At 51.6% G+C, this 18,199-nt stretch overlaps 1 protein-coding gene across 1 annotated transcript in view; it reads left to right on the forward strand.

The window, feature by feature from the left end:
• LOC140398357 (vasoactive intestinal polypeptide receptor-like) overlaps window positions 1-18,199 on the forward strand; it is a 380,360-nt gene that overhangs the window by 331,562 nt on the left and 30,599 nt on the right. Inside the window, exons 8-9 of the mRNA XM_072486947.1 lie at window positions 4,482-4,542; window positions 5,810-5,876. Coding sequence (XP_072343048.1) covers window positions 4,482-4,542; window positions 5,810-5,876 — 128 coding nt within the window. The remainder of the gene's footprint in view (window positions 1-4,481; window positions 4,543-5,809; window positions 5,877-18,199) is intronic.

The following is an 18,199-nucleotide window of genomic DNA, read 5'->3' on the forward strand; positions in this document are numbered from 1 at the left end:
GGAGGTACAGGTGGGAGTGGTCTGGGAGGCGCTGAAGGCAGTGGTTAGAGGGGAGCTGATATCTATTATGGCATATAAAGGAAAGCAGGAGGGTAGGGAAAGGGAGCGGTTGTTGAAAGAACTTCTGAGGGTGGACAGACAATATGCGGAGGCACCGGAGGAGGGACTGTACAGGGAAAGGCAAAGGCTACATGTAGAATTTGACTTGTTGACTACGGGTAATGCAGAGGCACAATGGAGGAAGGCACAGGGTGTACAGTACGAATACGGGGAGAAGGCGAGCAGGTTGCTGGCCCACCAACTGAGGAAAAGGGGAGCAGCGAGGGAGATAGGGGGGGTGAGAGATGAGGAGGGAGAGATGGAGCGGGGAGCGGAGAGAGTGAATGGAGTGTTCAAGGCATTTTACGAAAGATTATATGAAGCTCAGCCCCCGGATGGGAAGGAGAGAATGATGTGCTTTCTGGATCAGCTGGAACTTCCTAAGGTGGAGGAGCAGGAGAGGGTGGGACTGGGAGCACAGATTGAGACGGAGGAAGTGGTGAAAGGGATTGGGAGCATGCAGGCGGGGAAGGCCCTGGGACCAGACGGATTCCCAGTTGAATTCTATAGGAAATATATGGACTTGCTGGCCCTGCTACTGATGAGAACCTTTAATGAGGCGAGGGAAAGGGGGCAGTTGCCCCCGACTATGTCAGAGGCAATGATATCGCTCCTCCTAAAGAAAGAAAAAGACCCGCTGCAATGCGGGTCCAACAGGCCCATTTCCCTCCTGAATGTGGACGCTAAGATTCTGGCCAAGGTAATGGCAATGAGAATAGAGGATTGTGTCCCGGGGGTGGTTCATGAGGACCAAACTGGGTTTGTGAAGGGGAGACAGCTGAATACAAATATACGGAGGCTGCTAGGGGTAATGATGATGCCCCCACCAGAGGGGGAAGCGGAGATAGTGGTGGCGATGGATGCCGAGAAAGCATTTGATAGAGTGGAGTGGGATTATTTGTGGGAGGTGCTGAGGAGATTTGGTTTTGGGGATGGGTATGTCAGGTGGGTACAGTTGCTGTATAGGGCCCCGATGGCGAGCGTGGTCACGAATGGACGGGGGTCTGACTATTTTCGGCTCCATAGAGGGACGAGGCAGGGATGTCCTCTGTCCCCGTTATTGTTTGCACTGGCGATTGAACCCCTGGCCATAGCATTGAGGGGTTCCAGGAAGTGGAGGGGAGTACTCGGGGGGAACACCGGCTATCTCTGTCTGCGGATGATTTGTTGCTATATGTGGCGGACCCGGCGGAGGGGATGCCAGAGATAATGCGGATACTTGGGGAGTTTGGGGATTTTTCAGGGTATAAACTGAACATGGGGAAAAGTGAATTGTTTGTGGTGCATCCAGGGGAGCAGAGCAGAGAGATAGAGGATTTACCGTTGAGGAAGGTAACAAGGGACTTCCGGTACTTGGGGATCCAGATAGCCAAGAATTGGGGTACATTACACAGGCTTAATTTAACACGGTTGGTGGAACAGATGGAGAAGAACTTTAAGAGATGGGACATGGTGTCCCTGTCATTGGCAGGTAGGGTGCAGGCGGTTAAAATGTTGGTCCTCCCGAGATTCCCTTTTGTGTTTCAGTGCCTCCCGGTGGTGATCACAAAGGCTTTTTTCAAAAGAATCGAGAAGAGTATTATGAGTTTTGTGTGGGCTGGGAAGACCCCGAGAGTGAGGAGGGGATTCTTGCAGCGTAGTAGGGACAGGGGGGGGCTGGCACTAGCGAGCCTAGGTGAGTACTACTGGGCCGCCAATGTTTCAATGGTGTGTAAGTGGATGGGAGAAGGGGAGGGAGCGGCGTGGAAGAGATTGGAGAGGGCGTCCTGCAGGGGGACTAGCCTACAAGCAATGGTGACGGCACCGTTGCCGTTCTCACCAAAGAAATACACCACAAGCCCGGTGGTGGTGGCTACATTGAAAATTTGGGGGCAGTGGAGACGGCATAGGGGAAGGACGGGAGCTTCGGTGCGGTCCCCGATAAGAAACAATCATAGGTTCGTTCCGGGGAGAATGGATGGGGGATTTGGAGCATGGCAAAGAGCTGGGGTAGTACAACTGAGAGATCTGTTTGTAGATGGGACGTTTGCGAGTCTGGGAGCGCTGACGGAAAAATATGGGTTGCCCCAAGGGAATGCATTTCGGTACATGCAATTGAGGGCTTTTGCGAGGCAACAGGTGAGGGAATTCCCGCAGCTCCCGACGCAGGAGGTGCAGGATAGAGTGATCTCAGAGACATGGGTGGGGGATGGTAAGGTGTCGGACATATACAGGGAAATGAGGGACGAGGGGGAGATCATGGTAGATGAGCTGAAAGGGAAATGGGAAGGAGAACTGGGGGAGGAGATTGAGGAGGGGCTGTGGGCTACCCTACGTAGGGTAAACTCATCGTCCTCATGTGCCAGGCTAAGCCTGATACAATTTAAGGTGTTACACAGGGCGCATATGACTGGAGCACGGCTTAGTAAATTTTTTGGGGTAGAGGATAGGTGTGCGAGATGCTCGAAAGGCCCAGGGAATCACACCCACATGTTCTGGTCATGCCCGGCACTACAGGGGTTCTGGGTGGGGGTGGCAAAGGTGCTTTCGAAGGTGGTGGGGGTCCGGGTCGAACCAAGCTGGGGGTTGGCTATATTTGGGGTTGTAGAAGAGCCGGGAGTGCAGGAGGCGAGAGAGGCTGACGTGTTGGCCTTTGCGTCCCTAGTAGCCCGGCGCAGGATATTGTTAATGTGGAAGGAAGCCAAACCCCCGGGTGTGGAGACCTGGATAAACGACATGGCAGTCGTTAGAACGGATTAAGTTCATGTTAAGGGGTTCGGCTCAGGGGTTCACCAGGCGGTGGCAACCGTTCGTCGATTACCTCACAGAAAGATAGAGGGAATGGAAAAGAAGTAGACAACAGCAGCAACCCAGGGGGGGGGAGGGGGGGGAGGAATCGAACGGACTCTCAGAGATGTTATTGTATATGTATAATATGTATAGGTATTTGTTGTGGGTAATTGTATATTGGATTGTTGGATTGTATTTTTGGAGAGTATTTATTTTGGACAAGGCAGTTGCCATTCAGTTTTGTTTTTGTTTATATATTATTTATTTATCTGTTTAAAACTGGCCACTGTTATTTATATTGCTTTATTGTTGTGTAAAAGAAACACTACGTACTGTTATGTTTGGCCAAAAATCTTGAATAAAATATATTTTAAAAAAACAGCACATTGCATTTTGTGAGAGTTTTGCTGTGTACAAATTAGCTGCTTGTTTCCAAAATTACAGTAGTGATGACCGTTCAAATGTATGGAGAAATGAAGAGGTGGTGCAGGATTTTGTGAGCAACACAAAGACTAAAGTACAGGAGAGAAATTGAACAGCCTGTTTCTGTGTTCCAAGCTCAGTGTCATTTATGTAGCTCTATATATTTCATTAGTTGCAACCCTTACTTTTCTTTCCTCTCTGTGTCATATTTTTCCTCTTGTGTTCCATCACCTTTCCTCCCTCCTGCTAACCAAGCTCGCTGTGGGGCCATTATGAAACTCTGATTTGGCCTGAACTGGAGGATTGTGTCCAATTCTGGGCAGAAAAGATTCACCAGAATGCTCCATGGATGAGGAGCCTCAGTTATGTGGATAGATTGGAGAAGTTGGGGCTGTCCTCCATTGAGAAGAGATGCTTGAGAGGAGATTTGAGAGAGGCGTTCAACATCACGAGGAGTCTGGAGTGATTGTTTCAACAGGCTGAAGAGTGAAGAATTGGAGGACAGTGAAGATGAATGGCAAAAGAAGTGAGAGTGACATAAGGAAAAACCTTTTTTACACAGCGAGTGGTTAGGATCTGGGATGAACTGCCTGAGACTGTGGAGGAGACAAAGTCTGAAGGGAAACTATTTGTGAAGCTGGAGGGAAAGGGCAAGGTAATGGGATTAGCTGAGTTGCTCTTGCAGAGAGCTAGCACAGACATGATGGGCTGAATGGCCTCCTTCTGTTCTATAACCATGCTATGATTCAATGATTCAAAGTCATACCAGTCTCAGAAAAATGGTGGGAAGGGCTGTCATATCCCAAGAATTGTTCTTCTGAAAAGCCATGATCCACCATTGCAATGCAATGTATATCATATTATTCAACTCTAATGAGGAATCTATTGAAATTGTCATTTATTATACTTGACACAAGACATTGTCCTACGAACAAAAATTCAACCTCTAAATCTGACAAAAGAACGAGCAGTAAGATGAGCGCTTTGTTAACTGATTACATTAATGCCTTAATCCTACTATCAATTTTATTTAACTGATTTCCTTGATCCCTTTCACCATGAAAGAATAGACTAATTTTGAAAATAGTAGACTTGCTGATTAACTGCAGCTGTGATGTTCACCGTGGAGAGAATCTCAGCCTCAGGTATAACACTTATCTGTACTATTGATTCTATTTCTGTTTTTACAGGTGCCCCACTGTTGATCACTGTCAGTTGGACACTTGCCATGTTGCACTATGATGATGTCGGGTAAGAGAGAAAAAGCCTATCTAAATCAGAGCAATGTGAACACTGTTTTCCAATTGTCCCTTACTGTTTCCAATTCAAGACATCAGCTGCTCAGTGCCCAGTGCAGAGGTGATTCTCCCTGTATTGGTCTTGGCGATGGGTTTTATTGGATACTTGGCCATTCAAGTTTTTAAAATTGAGCTTGATCCTGACAGCGTACCAACCCAAAGACATTCTTCCCCACCCACACCTTCACCCCTACATACATACACACACCTAGATATACACACACATAATTCACACAATCCCACAGATACACACACATAGAATCATAGAGTTTACAGTGAAGAAGGAAGCCAATCGGCCCATCGAATCTGCACCATTCCTTGGAAAGAGCATCCTACTGAAATCCATGCCCTATCCCCGTAACCTAGTAACCGCACCTATCCTTATGGTGACTAAGGGGCAATTGATCATGGCCAATCCACCTAATCTGCACATCTTTAGACTGTGGGAGGAAATCAGAGCACCTGGAGGAAACCCACGCAGACACGAGGAGAATGTGCAAACTCCACACAGACTGTTACCCGAGTTTTTTACACAGAGGGTAGTGGGTGCCTGGAACTCGCTACCGGAGGAGGTGGTGGAAGCAGGGACGATAGTGACATTTAAGGGGCATCTTGACAAATACATGAATAGGATGGGAATAGAGAGATACGGACCCAGGAAGTGTAGAAGATTGTAGTTTAGACGGGCAGCATGGTCGGCACGGGCTTAGAGGACCGAAGGGCCTGTTCCTGTGCTGTACATTTCTTTGTACATTTCTTTGTTCCAGAATTGAACCTCGGTCCCTGGAGCTGAGACAGCAGAGCTAACTGCTGTGCCACCATGCCGCCCCTCAAACACACCTAAAAACAGCCTTACGTATCCACATATGGACCCCTACATTCATACACAGCTACACACAACCTACTCACACACCCTACACACAAAAACAAAACACCCTTTACACACACCACACCTCGCACACACCACACCTCGCACACACCACAACCTCGCACACACCACAACCTCACACCAACACACACACACACTTTTCAGTGGGAGGCTCTGGATGGAGATCAGGATGAGGAATCCTGGATTAACTGTTCACATTCTTTACACAGTATGTGGTCAGTTGATGCACTTTGTACACGGGCATTCCTGCCGAAATCAGCTCACTCGGAAATTCTGGGAATTCCACAAGATTACTTCCAAATGCAAAAGTTTAACTGGATATTTCCTTTAGGTGCTGGGATTCTATTGATTCTCCATATTTTTGGATTATTAAGGCTCCAATTTCTCTGACAATTTTGGTGAGTATTCCTCCTGTATACCTGTGATGACATTGTCATGATTGCACAGCAGTTTTGATGGCATTTTCTTTGTTTTCCCCTGTTACTGATCTCCCTGGGTCTCACATTAACTCCAATAATAATATCTGGTGAAGGAATCAACCTGAAGCCTGTCTTTTACATTGGGCTCCGAACAGCTCAGCAAACAGTCCCCGTCTGCTTTCCCACACCCACCTCCTGTCCCAGCTGTGTCCATTTCTACTCTTTTGGAGGTTAAAGCCAATGATTTTGAAATGCTGCTGCATTGACATCTCTCACTTGCACTGGCTGAGAGGGAGGGCAGGAAAACCTTGTGCCCTCATGCTGGTACCATTCTGATATTGGTGACAGGGAGGCCGACAGGCATGACCTAGATCATTCCTGTTTTGTTTTCCCTATCCACATTCCTTGACAAGAAAGACACACATTTTGACAATGCTTTTCATGCCCTCTGTGTGCTCCAAAGAGCTACATAACCAAGAACATAATTTCTTGAAGTATAGTCACTGGTGCAATGGAGGAGATATGCCGTACAAACCTGTGCATGGTGTGGGGAGACAAATGATTTGTATTTATTAACAACAATCTATTGGGGCAATTAGCAATTGTTCTGAGGGATTTTCTAATCTATATAGTGTACGTACACTAAAACAATAAAGGACAATTTCACAAAGATGTCAGTTAAACCAGTTTTCAGTGACCTTAACAGCTTGTTCTTAAGACACAATCTACATGTAGCCAGGAATTTTCTGGCCGAACATGTTTTTCTAACTCGACCTAAGGACCTGACACGTCTTTCAGGTCTGGCACCACGTAGGGAGGAATCCATAGAAAGACGAAGGGTAGATAAAGGTAGATGATACTGAGGTACCCTCAATAATGATGCTTAGAGATTAAACTGTAAAGAAGGCTTTATTAGACTAATAACTATGCTACAGCTATGGACGAGAGCTGACTGCTATACAGACCATGAGGCAGGCTTTTATGTATGGCTCCCAGATGGGCGGAGCCAGAGGCGGAGTCCCCAGGGTTCCAAGCCCGGTCTTAAAGGGGACATCATCTTACATGATGATAAGGCAGTAACCGTTCATCACATTCACCCCCTGTTTAAAAAGGAGTCCGGCGGGGGTGAAGTGCCATCATAGGTCCATCCGTCTCGGCGGCCAGATCGTCCTCCTCGATCTCCTCAATTCGGGCGGTGGTGCGGCGGGCACGGACGTCCCGGTTGAGGGCACAGCGGTCGGAGCTTCGGTCCGGGTCAGGGCAGAGGAACTAGGCAGGGCCGGGGGTAGCGGAGCCGGTGCCGGCGGGGTGTGTAAAGGGGGCGACGGGTCCTGCAGGGGAGCGGCGCGGGAAGGGGCGTCTGTGGTGGAGGATTCAGCGGGCGCCAGATCCCGGAGGGAAACCGTATCTTGCCTGCTGTCGGAGTACTCCACGTAGGCGTAACTGGGGTTGGCGTGGAGCAGTCGGACCTTTTCAACTAGGGGGTCCGTTTTATGGCTCCTCGCGTGCCTCCAGAGAAGAACAGGTCCCGGAGCCATCAGCCAAGGTGGAAGCGAGACCCCGGAGGTAGACTTCCTGGGGAAGAGAAACAATCAGTCGTGAGGGGTCTCATTCGTGGCCGTGCAGAGGAGTGACCTAATGGAGTGTAGGGCATCGGGTAGGACCTCCTGCCAGCGGGTGGTTGGGAGATTTCTCGACCGCAGGGCCAGAAGGACAGCCTTCCACACGGTCGCGTTCTCCCTCTCCACCTGCCCGTTTCCCCGTGGGTTATAACTGGTCGTTCTGCTCGAGGCGATGCCTTTGCTGAGCAGATACTGACGCAGTTCATCGCTCATGAACGATGTACCCCGGTCGCTGTGGATATAAGCAGGGAAACCGAACAGGGTGAAGATGCTGTGCAGTGCCTTAATCACCGTGGCTGAGGTCATGTCGGTGCAGGGAATGGCGAATGGGAAACGGGAGAACTCATCGATCACGGTGAGGAAATAGGCATAACGGTTGGTGGACGGGAGGGGCCCCTTGAAGTCCACGCTCAGTCGCTCAAAGGGGCCCGAGGCCTTCACAAGCCGAACCTTGTCTGGTCGATAGAAGTGCGGTTTGCACTCCGCACAGACCTGGCAGGCCCTGACCATGGCCTTGACCTCCTTGGTTGAGTAAGGTAGGTTGCGGGACTTGATTAAATGGATGAGCCGGGTAACCCCCGGGTGGCAGAGGTCATTGTGGATGGCTTGCAGGCGGTCCTCCTGCGCGTTGGCGCATGTGCCGCGGGACAGGGCATCTGGGGGCTCGTTGAGCTCCCCTGGACGATACTTGATATCGTACGAGTAGGTGGAGAGTTCAATCCTCCACCTCAAAATTTTATCGTTTTTTATTTTGCCCCGTTGCGTGTTATCGAACATATAGGCGACCGACCGTTGGTCGGTGACGAGGGTAAACCTCCTACCGGCGAGGTAGTGTCTCCAGCACCGCACAGCCTCCACAATGGCTTGTGCCTCCTTTTCGACTGCAGAGTGTCGAATCTCGGAGGCGGTGAGGGTTCGGGAGAAGAACGCTACTGGTCTGCCTCCTTGATTGAGGGTAGCAGCCAGGGCGATGTCTGATGCATCGCTCTCTACCTGGAAAGGGATGGTTTCGTCCACCGCGTGCATGGCGGCCTTGATGATGTCGGCCTTGATGCGGTTGAAGGCCAATTGAGCCTCAGCCGAGAGGGGAAAGGTGGTGGTCTTTAGGAGTGGGCGGGCTTTGTCCGCATACTTGGGGACCCACTGGGCGTAATAGGAGAAAAGCCCCAAGCACCGTTTGAGGGCCTTGAGGCTGCGGGGGAGAGGGAGTTCCTTAAAGGGGCGCATGCGGTCGGGGTCGGGACCTAGGACCCCGTCTTCCACGACATAGCCGAGGATGGCCAGCCGGGTGGTGTGGAAAACGCATTTGCCCTCGTTATAGGTCAGGTTAAGGGCTCGGGCGGTCTGGAGGAACTTTTTGAGGTTAGCGTCATGGTCCTGCTGATCATGGCCGCAGATGGTGACATTGTCCAAGTACGGGTATGTAGCCCGCAAACCGTACTGGTCCACCATTTGGTCCATTGCCCTTTGAAAGACAGAGACCCCATTTGTGACACCAAAGGGGACCCTGAGGAAGTGGAAGAGCCGGCCGGCTGCTTCGAAGGCAGTATAGGGGCGGTCTTTTGGTCGGATGGGGAGCTGGTGGTAGGCAGATTTGAGGTCGACCGTGGAAAAGACTCGGTATTGGGCGATCCGATTTACCATTTCCGCGATGCGAGGAAGGGGGTACGCATTAAGCTGCGTGAATCGGTTTATGGTCTGGCTATAATCCACGACCATCTGTTTCTTCTCCACGGACCGGACTACCACCACTTGCGCTCTCCAAGGGCTGTTGCTAGCCTCGATGACCCCCTCTCACAGTAAACGCTGGACCTCTGACTTGATAAAAGCCATACCTTGGACACTGTAGCGCCGGCTCCTGGTGGCGACGGGCTTACAGTCGGGAGTGAGGTTAGCGAATAGCGAGGGGGGTGCGACTTTCAGTGTCGCAAGGCAGCACACCGTGAGGGGGGGCAAGGGTCCGCCGAACCTCAGTGTCAGGCTTCGGTGGCTGCACTGGAAATCCAGTCCGAGCAGCAGGGGGGCACAGAGGTGAGGGAGGATATAAAATTTGAAACGGGTGTATTTGGCACCCTGGATCGAGAGATCCACAATACAGTACAGGTTTGGGATGCGGGATGGGTGCGTAGGGAACAGCGCCTTACCGTTTCAGGGTGGATAAAGCTCTCCGTGCTCCCGGAGTCGAAGAGGCATGCAGTGTCGTGCCCGTTGACCTGGACCTGCATCATGGAGTTCTGCAGGTGTTTTGGCCGAGTTTGATCGAGGGTGATCGCACCCAGTGCCCCAGTCGTCGGAGTCGTCAGCCGAGTCGGACTCGTAAAATGGCCGCTGCCGTCGGTCGCACGTGTCGGGTCGAGAAGATGGCCACCGACCAGATGGCCGCTCCCATGATTCGCACGAGGCTGATGATGCACCAGAAGAGGGCGTGTCGGGTCGGTGCACAGCAGCATTGCGAGGCCTGCGGGCCTGAGAGCCTGATTTTCGGGCCGGCTGTTCTTTGTTTTTCTGGCCCCTGGGTCTGGCCAGGCAGACCCTCGCAAAGTGCCCTTTCTTCCCGCAGTCGCTGCAGATCGCGGAGCGGGCTGGGCAGCGTGGGCGTGGGTGCTGGCCCTACCCGCAGAAGTAGCAAGGTATGCCCCCATGGTGAGCGGGTCGCCGCGTGGCGCAGGCCTGTAATACGGGTGAGTATGAGGAAGTCCGGGGGGGGCTGGCAGAGTCCGCGGGGTATGTACCCAAGTTATGTCGGGCCACCTCCAGCGAGGAGGCGAGCGTTAGCGTCTCCTGGTTTGCCCCGTTTTCGAGCAGCCGCTGCCGGATGTAGGTCGAGCGGATTCCGGACACGAAAGCATCCCTGATGTGCAGGTTCATATGGACTTCCCCTGTCACATCCTGATGGTCACAGTCCCTGGCCAGCGCGGTGAGTTTCTCAACAAACTCGTCGAGCGATTCCCCCGAGCGCTACCGGCAGGTAGAGAGCAGATGCCGGGCGTGCACCTCATTGAGGGGTTTGACAAACCGCTTGCGGAGCAACTCAATCGCTTCCTCATAAGTCGTCGCATTTTCGAGCGTGGCGGAGATTCTGTGACTCACCCGGGCGTGCGTGGAGTAGACGCAGCTTGCGTGGCCCCAGGATGGGAGTCTCTGAGGAGTCCAGGTAGGCCTCGAAGCACCACAGCCAGTATTAAAAAATTTCCTTTGCCTCCGGCGTTCGTGCTTCCAGATTGAGCTTCTCTGGTTTTAGGCCTGCGTCCATCCTGAATCTAGTTTAGTCTAATAAATTGAGGTACCCTCAATAATGATACGAAGTCTTCGTACTGTGCTCACCCCAGTCCAACGCCAGCATCTCCACATCTCAATAATGATGCTTAGAGATTAAACTGTAAAGAAGGCTTTATTAGACTAATAACTATGCTACAGCTATGGATGAGAGCTGACTGCTATACAGACCATGAGGCAGGCCTTTATGTATGGCTCCCAGATGGGCGGAGCCAGAGGCGGAGTCCCCAGGGTTCCAAGCCCGGTCTTAAAGGGGACATCACCTTACATGATGATAAGGCAGTAACCGTTCATCACAGATACTCACTCTGCCTGGGTGCACATACGTAACTTGTTCAATGTAAAATTTAAACCAGACATTATCCAATGTATACAATACTCTGGCATACCTAAACACACTCTGTATATATATTACCTGATTTCTTACGTGGGCAGAGTCAGCTTCCGAGGTCTTTCTCTGAAGTTGTGCCCTCTAAACGCGTTGGTCAATAAACAATCGTTCTGTGCCTAAGACCCCTTCGATTGTTTCTGGGAAAAGAGAAAAACTGCAACAGGAAGTCGCCACAGCCAGCAATGTAATAATAATCAGATGAACTGTTCTTTGCGTGTTCTTTGACCTCTGACCATTTTCAATCCATATTGGCTGAAATGGCAGAGACAACTTCCCCGTTTTTCTTTGAAACTATGCCATAAGTCCATTTAAGTCCATCGGAGAGGGTATAATGTCTCATTCGGGGGGGGAAATCACCTCCAGCAGTGTTGCACTCCTTCAGTACAGCACAGGATTGTCAACTTAGATTTTGTGTACCACAGAGACACAGGCAACATAAAGAGGTTGGGCTGAGGACAGTAGCTCAGTGTGTAGAGTTTTAGATATGTAAATATGCATGCATTTTTCCTTGATATTGCCACAGCCCTGGTTCTGTTGTAACAATCATACTGTGCACATTCTCATCTCCATATTACAACATATTACAAAAACAATGTTGAGGTACTGGAGCAGGTGCAAAAAAAATCCATAAGGACGACACAATAGACTTCCGGTTGCGGCTATGCGGAGCTAAGCCGCACGATTCGGCAGCTCCCGCGATCACGGACTTTCGGGCTCGCTAAAGGAGCCCCAACGGAATTTTTTTCACAGATAACCCGTGGGGAAGAGAAGAGAGAGGTCCCCAACCAACTTTTATGGACCGGACCCGAAGTGCAACGGCCAAAAAAGCGGCATTGGAGCAGCGGGAGAAGCGAGGGAAAAAAAGCAAAATGGCGGCGGCCTGGGACAAAGAGGAGATGCAGGAATTCATCAAGCGCTGCTTCGAGGAGCTGCGTAAGGAGATGCTGGCGCCTATGCTGGCGGTAAATGAAGGACTAGGGGTAACCCAGAAGGCCCACGAGGTGAAGATCCAAGAGGTCCAGAAAAGAGTGAGTGAGAATGAGGACGAGCTCTTGGGCCTGGCGGTGAGAGTGGAGCGGCACGAGGCGCTACACAAGAAGTGGGCGGGAAGACTCGAAGACCTGGAGAACAGGTCGAGGAGAAATAATCTGAGGATCCTGGGTCTCCCAGAAGGAGTGGAGGGGGCCGATGCCGCGGCATACGTGGGCACGATGATCGGGCCGATGATGGGAGCGGAGGCCACTTCGAAGTCGCTGGAGCTGGACGGGGCGCACCGGGTGCTGGCGAGGAAGCCCAAGGCAAATGAGCCACCAAGGGCGATGGTGGTGAGAGTTCACCGGTTTACGGACAGAGAGAGGGTCCTGAAATGGGCCAAGAAGGAGCGGAGCAGCAAGTGGGACAATGCAGAGATCCGAATATACCCGGACTGGAGCACGGAGGTTGCTAAGTGGAGAGCGGGTTTCAACCGGGCCAAAGCGGTGCTGCATCGGAAAGGAGTGAAATTTGGAATGCTGCAGCCAGCGCGACTGTGGGTTACATACAAGGACCAACACTACTACTTCGAAACGCCTGAAGAGGCGTGGACCTTTATACAAACTGAAAAGCTGGACTCTAACTGAGGGTTTGTGAGGGTGGGGGGTGTTTGAGGGTTGAAGTATGATGGTTGTTGTATATAGGGGGTCAATCACGCGCAGGAAATGTTATATGGGCTGGGGGAAAGAGACAAGGGGGTTCAGAGGGGGCGGGGCAGGCTTTGGAAAGCGCGGGGCTTTTTTTTCCCGCACGCGGGAAGAAAGGCGGGAAGGGGAACGAAGGAACGTATATTGATTGGGAGACTCCCACACGGGGGGGTCCAAGGGATGGCGGGGAAGCCGGGGTCAGCAGGTGTCAGCTGACTTACGGGAGTGACATGGGGGGAGCAAAAAAGCTAGACAGGGGTCTAGCGGGGGAGAGGGGAGGGGGGGGAAGGGGGGGGAAAGGGTTGCTGCTGCACTGGCCGAAAGGGAATGGGACACAGAAGAGGTGGTCAGGATGGAGGTCCTCCGGCTGGGGGGCGAGGGAGACGCGGACACTCTGAGGGGGGGGGGGGGGGGGGCACTTGAAGGGACTGAAGGCAGACGTGGCTATGCTCCAAGAGACACACCTGAAGGTGGCGGACCAGGTCAGGTTAAGAAGGGGATGGGTAGGACAGGTATTTCACTCAGGACTGGACGCGAAAAATAGAGGGGTGGCAATTTTGGTGGGAAAGCATGTGTCATTTGAGGCCAAGACTATCGTAGTGGATAATGGAGGGAGATATGTGATGGTGAGTGGTAGGTTGCAAGGGACGTGGGTGGTGTTGGTAAATGTATACGCCCCGAACTGGGATGATGCTGGATTCATGAAGCGCATGTTGGAGCGCATTTCAGACCTGGAGGTAGGAGGCCTGATAATGGGAGGGGACTTCAATACAATGCTGGACTCAGCACTGGACCGCTCCAGATCAAGGACGGGAAAGAGGCCGGCGGCGGCCAAGGTGCTCAGGGGGTTTATGGATCAGATGGGGGGAGTGGACCCATGGAGGTTTGCAAGACCGCAGGCCAGGGAATTTTCTTTCTTCTCCCACGTGCACAAAGCCTACTCCTGGATAGATTTCTTTGTTCTGGGCAGGGCGCTCATCCCAAGGGTGGAGGGGACGGAGTATTCGGCCATAGCCGTTTCGGGCCACGCCCCGCACTGGGTGGAAATGGGGCTGGGAGAGGAGAGGGACCAACGCCCGCTGTGACGGCTGGATGTGGGACTGCTGGCAGATGAGGTGGTGTGTGGGAAGGTGAGGGGGTGTATCGAAAGGTACTTGGAGGCCAACGACAACGGGGAGGTGTGAGTGGGGATGGTATGGGAGGCGTTGAAGGCGGTGATCAGGGGAGAGCTAATCTCTATCAGGGCTCATAGGGAGAAGACAGAGGGCATGGAAAGGGAGAGGTTAGTGGGGGAGATTTCGAGAGTGGACAGGAGATATGCAGAGGCCCCGGAGGAAAGATTACTGGGGGAAAGACGACGGCGCCAGAGTTTGACCTGTTGACCACGGGGAAGGCGCAGGGGGCGACCTATGAGTACGGGGAAAAGGCTAGTCGGATGCTGGCACACCAGCTCCGTAAGAGGATGACAGCGAGGGAAATAGGCGGAATCAAAGATGGAAGGGGAGCCACGGTTCGGAGTGTAACGAAAATAAACAAGGTATTCAAGGCCTTCTATGAAGAGCTGTACAGATCCCAGCCCCCAGGGGGGGAAGAGGGGATGAGACGATTCCTAGACCAACTGAGGTTCCCGAGGGTGGAGGAGCAAGAGGTGGCTGCTTTGGGGGCACCAATCGGGTTGGAGGAGCTGAGCAAGGGTTTGGGGAGTATGCAGGTGGGGAAGGCCCCGGGGCCGGACGGGTTCCCGGTGGAGTTCTACAGAAAGTACGTAGACCTGTTGGCCCCGCTACTAGTGAGGACCTTTAACGAGGCAAGAGAGGAGGGGACCCTGCCCCCGACAATGTCGGAGGCGACAATTTCCTTGATTCTAAAGCGAGACAAGGACCCACTGCAATGTGGATCGTACAGGCCGATTTCGCTCCTCAATGTGGACGGTAAGTTATTGGCAAAAGTGCTGGCCACGAGGATTGAGGACTGTGTCCCGGGGATGATTCATGAGGACCAGACGGGATTCATAAAGGGCAGGCAATTAAACACTAATGTGCGGCGGCTCTTAAACGTAATAATGACGCCATCGGAGGAGGGAGAGGCGGAGATAGTGGCAGCTATGGTCGCGGAAAAGGCCTTTGACCGAGTAGAGTGGGAGTACCTCTGGGAGGTGCTGCGTAGGTTTGGGTTCGGGGGAGGGTTTATCAGCTGGGTTAAGCTCCTTTACAGAGCCCCGGTGGCGAGTGTAGTGACAAACCGGCGGAGGTCGGAGTACTTTCGGCTGTACCGAGGAACGAGGCAGGGGTGCCCCCTGTCCCCCCTGTTGTTTGCATTGGCGATCGAACCCTTGGCCATATCACTGAGGGAGTCTAATAAATGGAGGGGGGTTGTCTGAGGGGGAGAAGAGCATCGGGTGTCGCTATACGCGGATGACCTGTTGCTGTATGTGGCGGACCCAATGGAGGGTATGGTGGAGGTCATGCAGACTCTGAGGGAGTTTGGGGAGTTATCGGGCTATAAGCTCAATGTAGGGAAGAGTGAGCTTTTTGTATTACAGGCAGGGGACCAAGAAAGAAGGATAGGGGACCTACCGCTGAGGAGGGTGGTGGGGAGTTTTTGGTATCTGGGGATCCAGATAGCCAGGAGTTGGGGGCCCTACATAAACTGAATCTGACGAGGTTGGTGGACCAAATGGAGGAGGACTTCAAAAGATGGGACATGTTACCGCTCTCGCTGGCGGGTAGAGTGCAGTCGGTCAAAATGGTGGTCCTTCCGAGGTTTTTGTTTGTGTTTCAGTACCTTCCCATCGTGATCACCAAGGGCTTCTTCAAGAGAGTAGGTAGGAGTATTATGGGGTTTGTGTGGGCGAATAAGACCCCGAGGGTAAGGAGAGGGTTCCTGGAACGCAGTAGGGACCGAGGAGGGTTGGTGCTGCCAAACCTAGGGAGCTACTCCTGGGCAGCGATGATCCGCAAGTGGGTTATGGAGGGAGAGGGGGTGGCATGGAAGAGGATGGAGATGGCGTCCTGTAAAGGAACAAGCTTGGGGGCGTTGGTGACAGCACCGCTGCCGTTCTCGCCATCTAAGTAGACCACGAGCCCGGTGGTGGCGGCAACGTTAAGGATCTGGGGCCAGTGGAGACGGCACAGGGGTGCAGTGGAAGCCTCAGTGTGGTCCCCGATCAGGGGTAACCACCGGTTTGTCCCGGGGAAGATGGACGGAGGGTTCCAGGGCTGGCATCGGGCGGGAATTAGAAGAATGGGGGAACTGTTCATTGACGGGACATTTGCGAGCCTAGGGGCACTGGAGGAGAAGTTTGAGTTACCCCCGTATACCATTTTGCCATGTATATATCTTGCTTAGTGCGATTTCGTGTTATTTTGTTACCGGGGGGGTGGGGGGGCAGTTATTGTTTGTAAGGGGAAAAAATTGTGTTGGTAAAAAACTTTAATAAATATTTTTTTTTTAAAAAGGACGACACAACAGAGGTTATACTAAAAGGGAAGTCTGAGAGACAAACAGGAAATGTAGGAAAATCTCAGCTGTCATGGCAGCTGTCCTGTTGGAGAGAGAGAGAGACAGTTAACATTTTGAGTCCATATGACTCTACTTCAGAGGACTTTGAAGGGTCGGCACGATGACACAGTGGTTCGCACTGCTGCCTGACAGCACCAGCAACCCGAGTTCGATTCCAGCCTTGGATGTCTGTCTGTGTGGCGTTTATACATTCTCGCCGTGTCTGTGTGGGTTTCTTCCGGGTGCTCCGGTTTCCTCCCACAGTCCAAAGATGTGCAGGATAGATGGATTTACCATGTTAAGTTGCCTCTTGGGTGTCACAAAGATTTGCAGGTTAGGTGGGGGTATGAGGATAGAATGGGAAATGGATCTGAATAGGGTGCTCTTTCGGACGGTCGGTGCAGACCCAATGAGCTAAATGGCCTCCTTCTGTACTATAGGGTGTAATATCCCGTACGGGATTTACGGGGTGGGAATGATTGTCTTCCCCATGTCTTCCTCGTGGAGTATCATAGATTATCATAGAATTTACAGTGCTGAAGGAGGCCATTCGGCCCATCGAGTCTGCACCGGCTCTTGGAAAGAGCACCCTACTCAAGGTTAACACCTCCACCCTATCCCCACAACCCAGTAACCCCACCCAACACCAAGGGCAATTTTGGACACTAAGGGCAATTTATCATGGCCAATCCACCTAACCTGCACATCTTTGGATTGTGGGAGGAAACCGGAGCACCCGGAGGAAACCCACGCACACACGGGGAGGATGCGCAGACTCCGCACAGACAGTGACCCAAGCCGGAATCGAACCTGGGACCCTGGAGCTGTGAAGCAATTGTGCTATCCACAAGGCTACCGTGCTGCCCGCTGAAGGACAGGGAACTTCTTTGAGTATTGTTTAAAACGTCGGCCAACAAGAGATCCATTAGGGATCCACCGGGAAGTATATATATCGTATTGTAAATAAATCAAAGATCATTATTTCACTTAGCGTGGACTCCCCGAGTCCTTACTAAATAAGGAGGCTATGGATTCTATGAAACAGGACATATAAACATACACATTTAGGAGCAGGATTGGGTCACTTGGCCCTTAGAGCATGATTTGCCATTCAGTAAGATCATAACTGACTTGTTTGTAATCTCTACTCCATATTACACTTACCCCTGTTGACCTTTCACCCCCTCATCATAAATCTATATACCTATGCCTTAAAAATATTCAGACTCTGCTTCTAACGCCCTTTGAGGGAGAGCGTTCCAAAGATTCATGACCTTCTGAGAGAAATTATTTTTCCTCGTCTCTGTTCTTTTTTAAAAAAATATATTTTATTGACATTTTTCAAACAGAGATTTTCAGTTTTTACAACATAATAAAGAAATATGCATTAAACGTTATTTGAATAATATATTAAACTAACAACAAATGAAAAAAGAGATAAACAAAAAGCAAATATCAACAACTGGCAAAAAACAAAAACACAGGATAATACCCACCACCAACCCCCCCACCTCCCCCTGGGTTGCTGCTGCTGTCCTTTCTGTTTTTCCATTATCGTTCCGCGAGATAGTCAAGGAACGGTTGCCACCGCCTGGTGAACCCCTGAGCCGATACTCTTAACGCATATTTTATTCGCTCCAGTCTTATGAACCCTGCCATGTCGTTTATCCAGGCCTCCAAGCCCGGGGGCTTCGCTTCTTTCCACATGAGTAGAATCCTTCGCCGGGCTACTAGGGACACAAAGGCCAGAACGTCGGCCTCTTTCGTCTCCTGCACTCCCGGTTCTTCTGCAACCCCAAATATAGCTAACCCCCAGCTTGGTTTGACCCGGAC

This window comes from Scyliorhinus torazame, chromosome 21 (genome assembly GCF_047496885.1).
Source record: "Scyliorhinus torazame isolate Kashiwa2021f chromosome 21, sScyTor2.1, whole genome shotgun sequence".
In the NCBI taxonomy this organism is placed as follows: domain Eukaryota; kingdom Metazoa; phylum Chordata; class Chondrichthyes; order Carcharhiniformes; family Scyliorhinidae; genus Scyliorhinus; species Scyliorhinus torazame.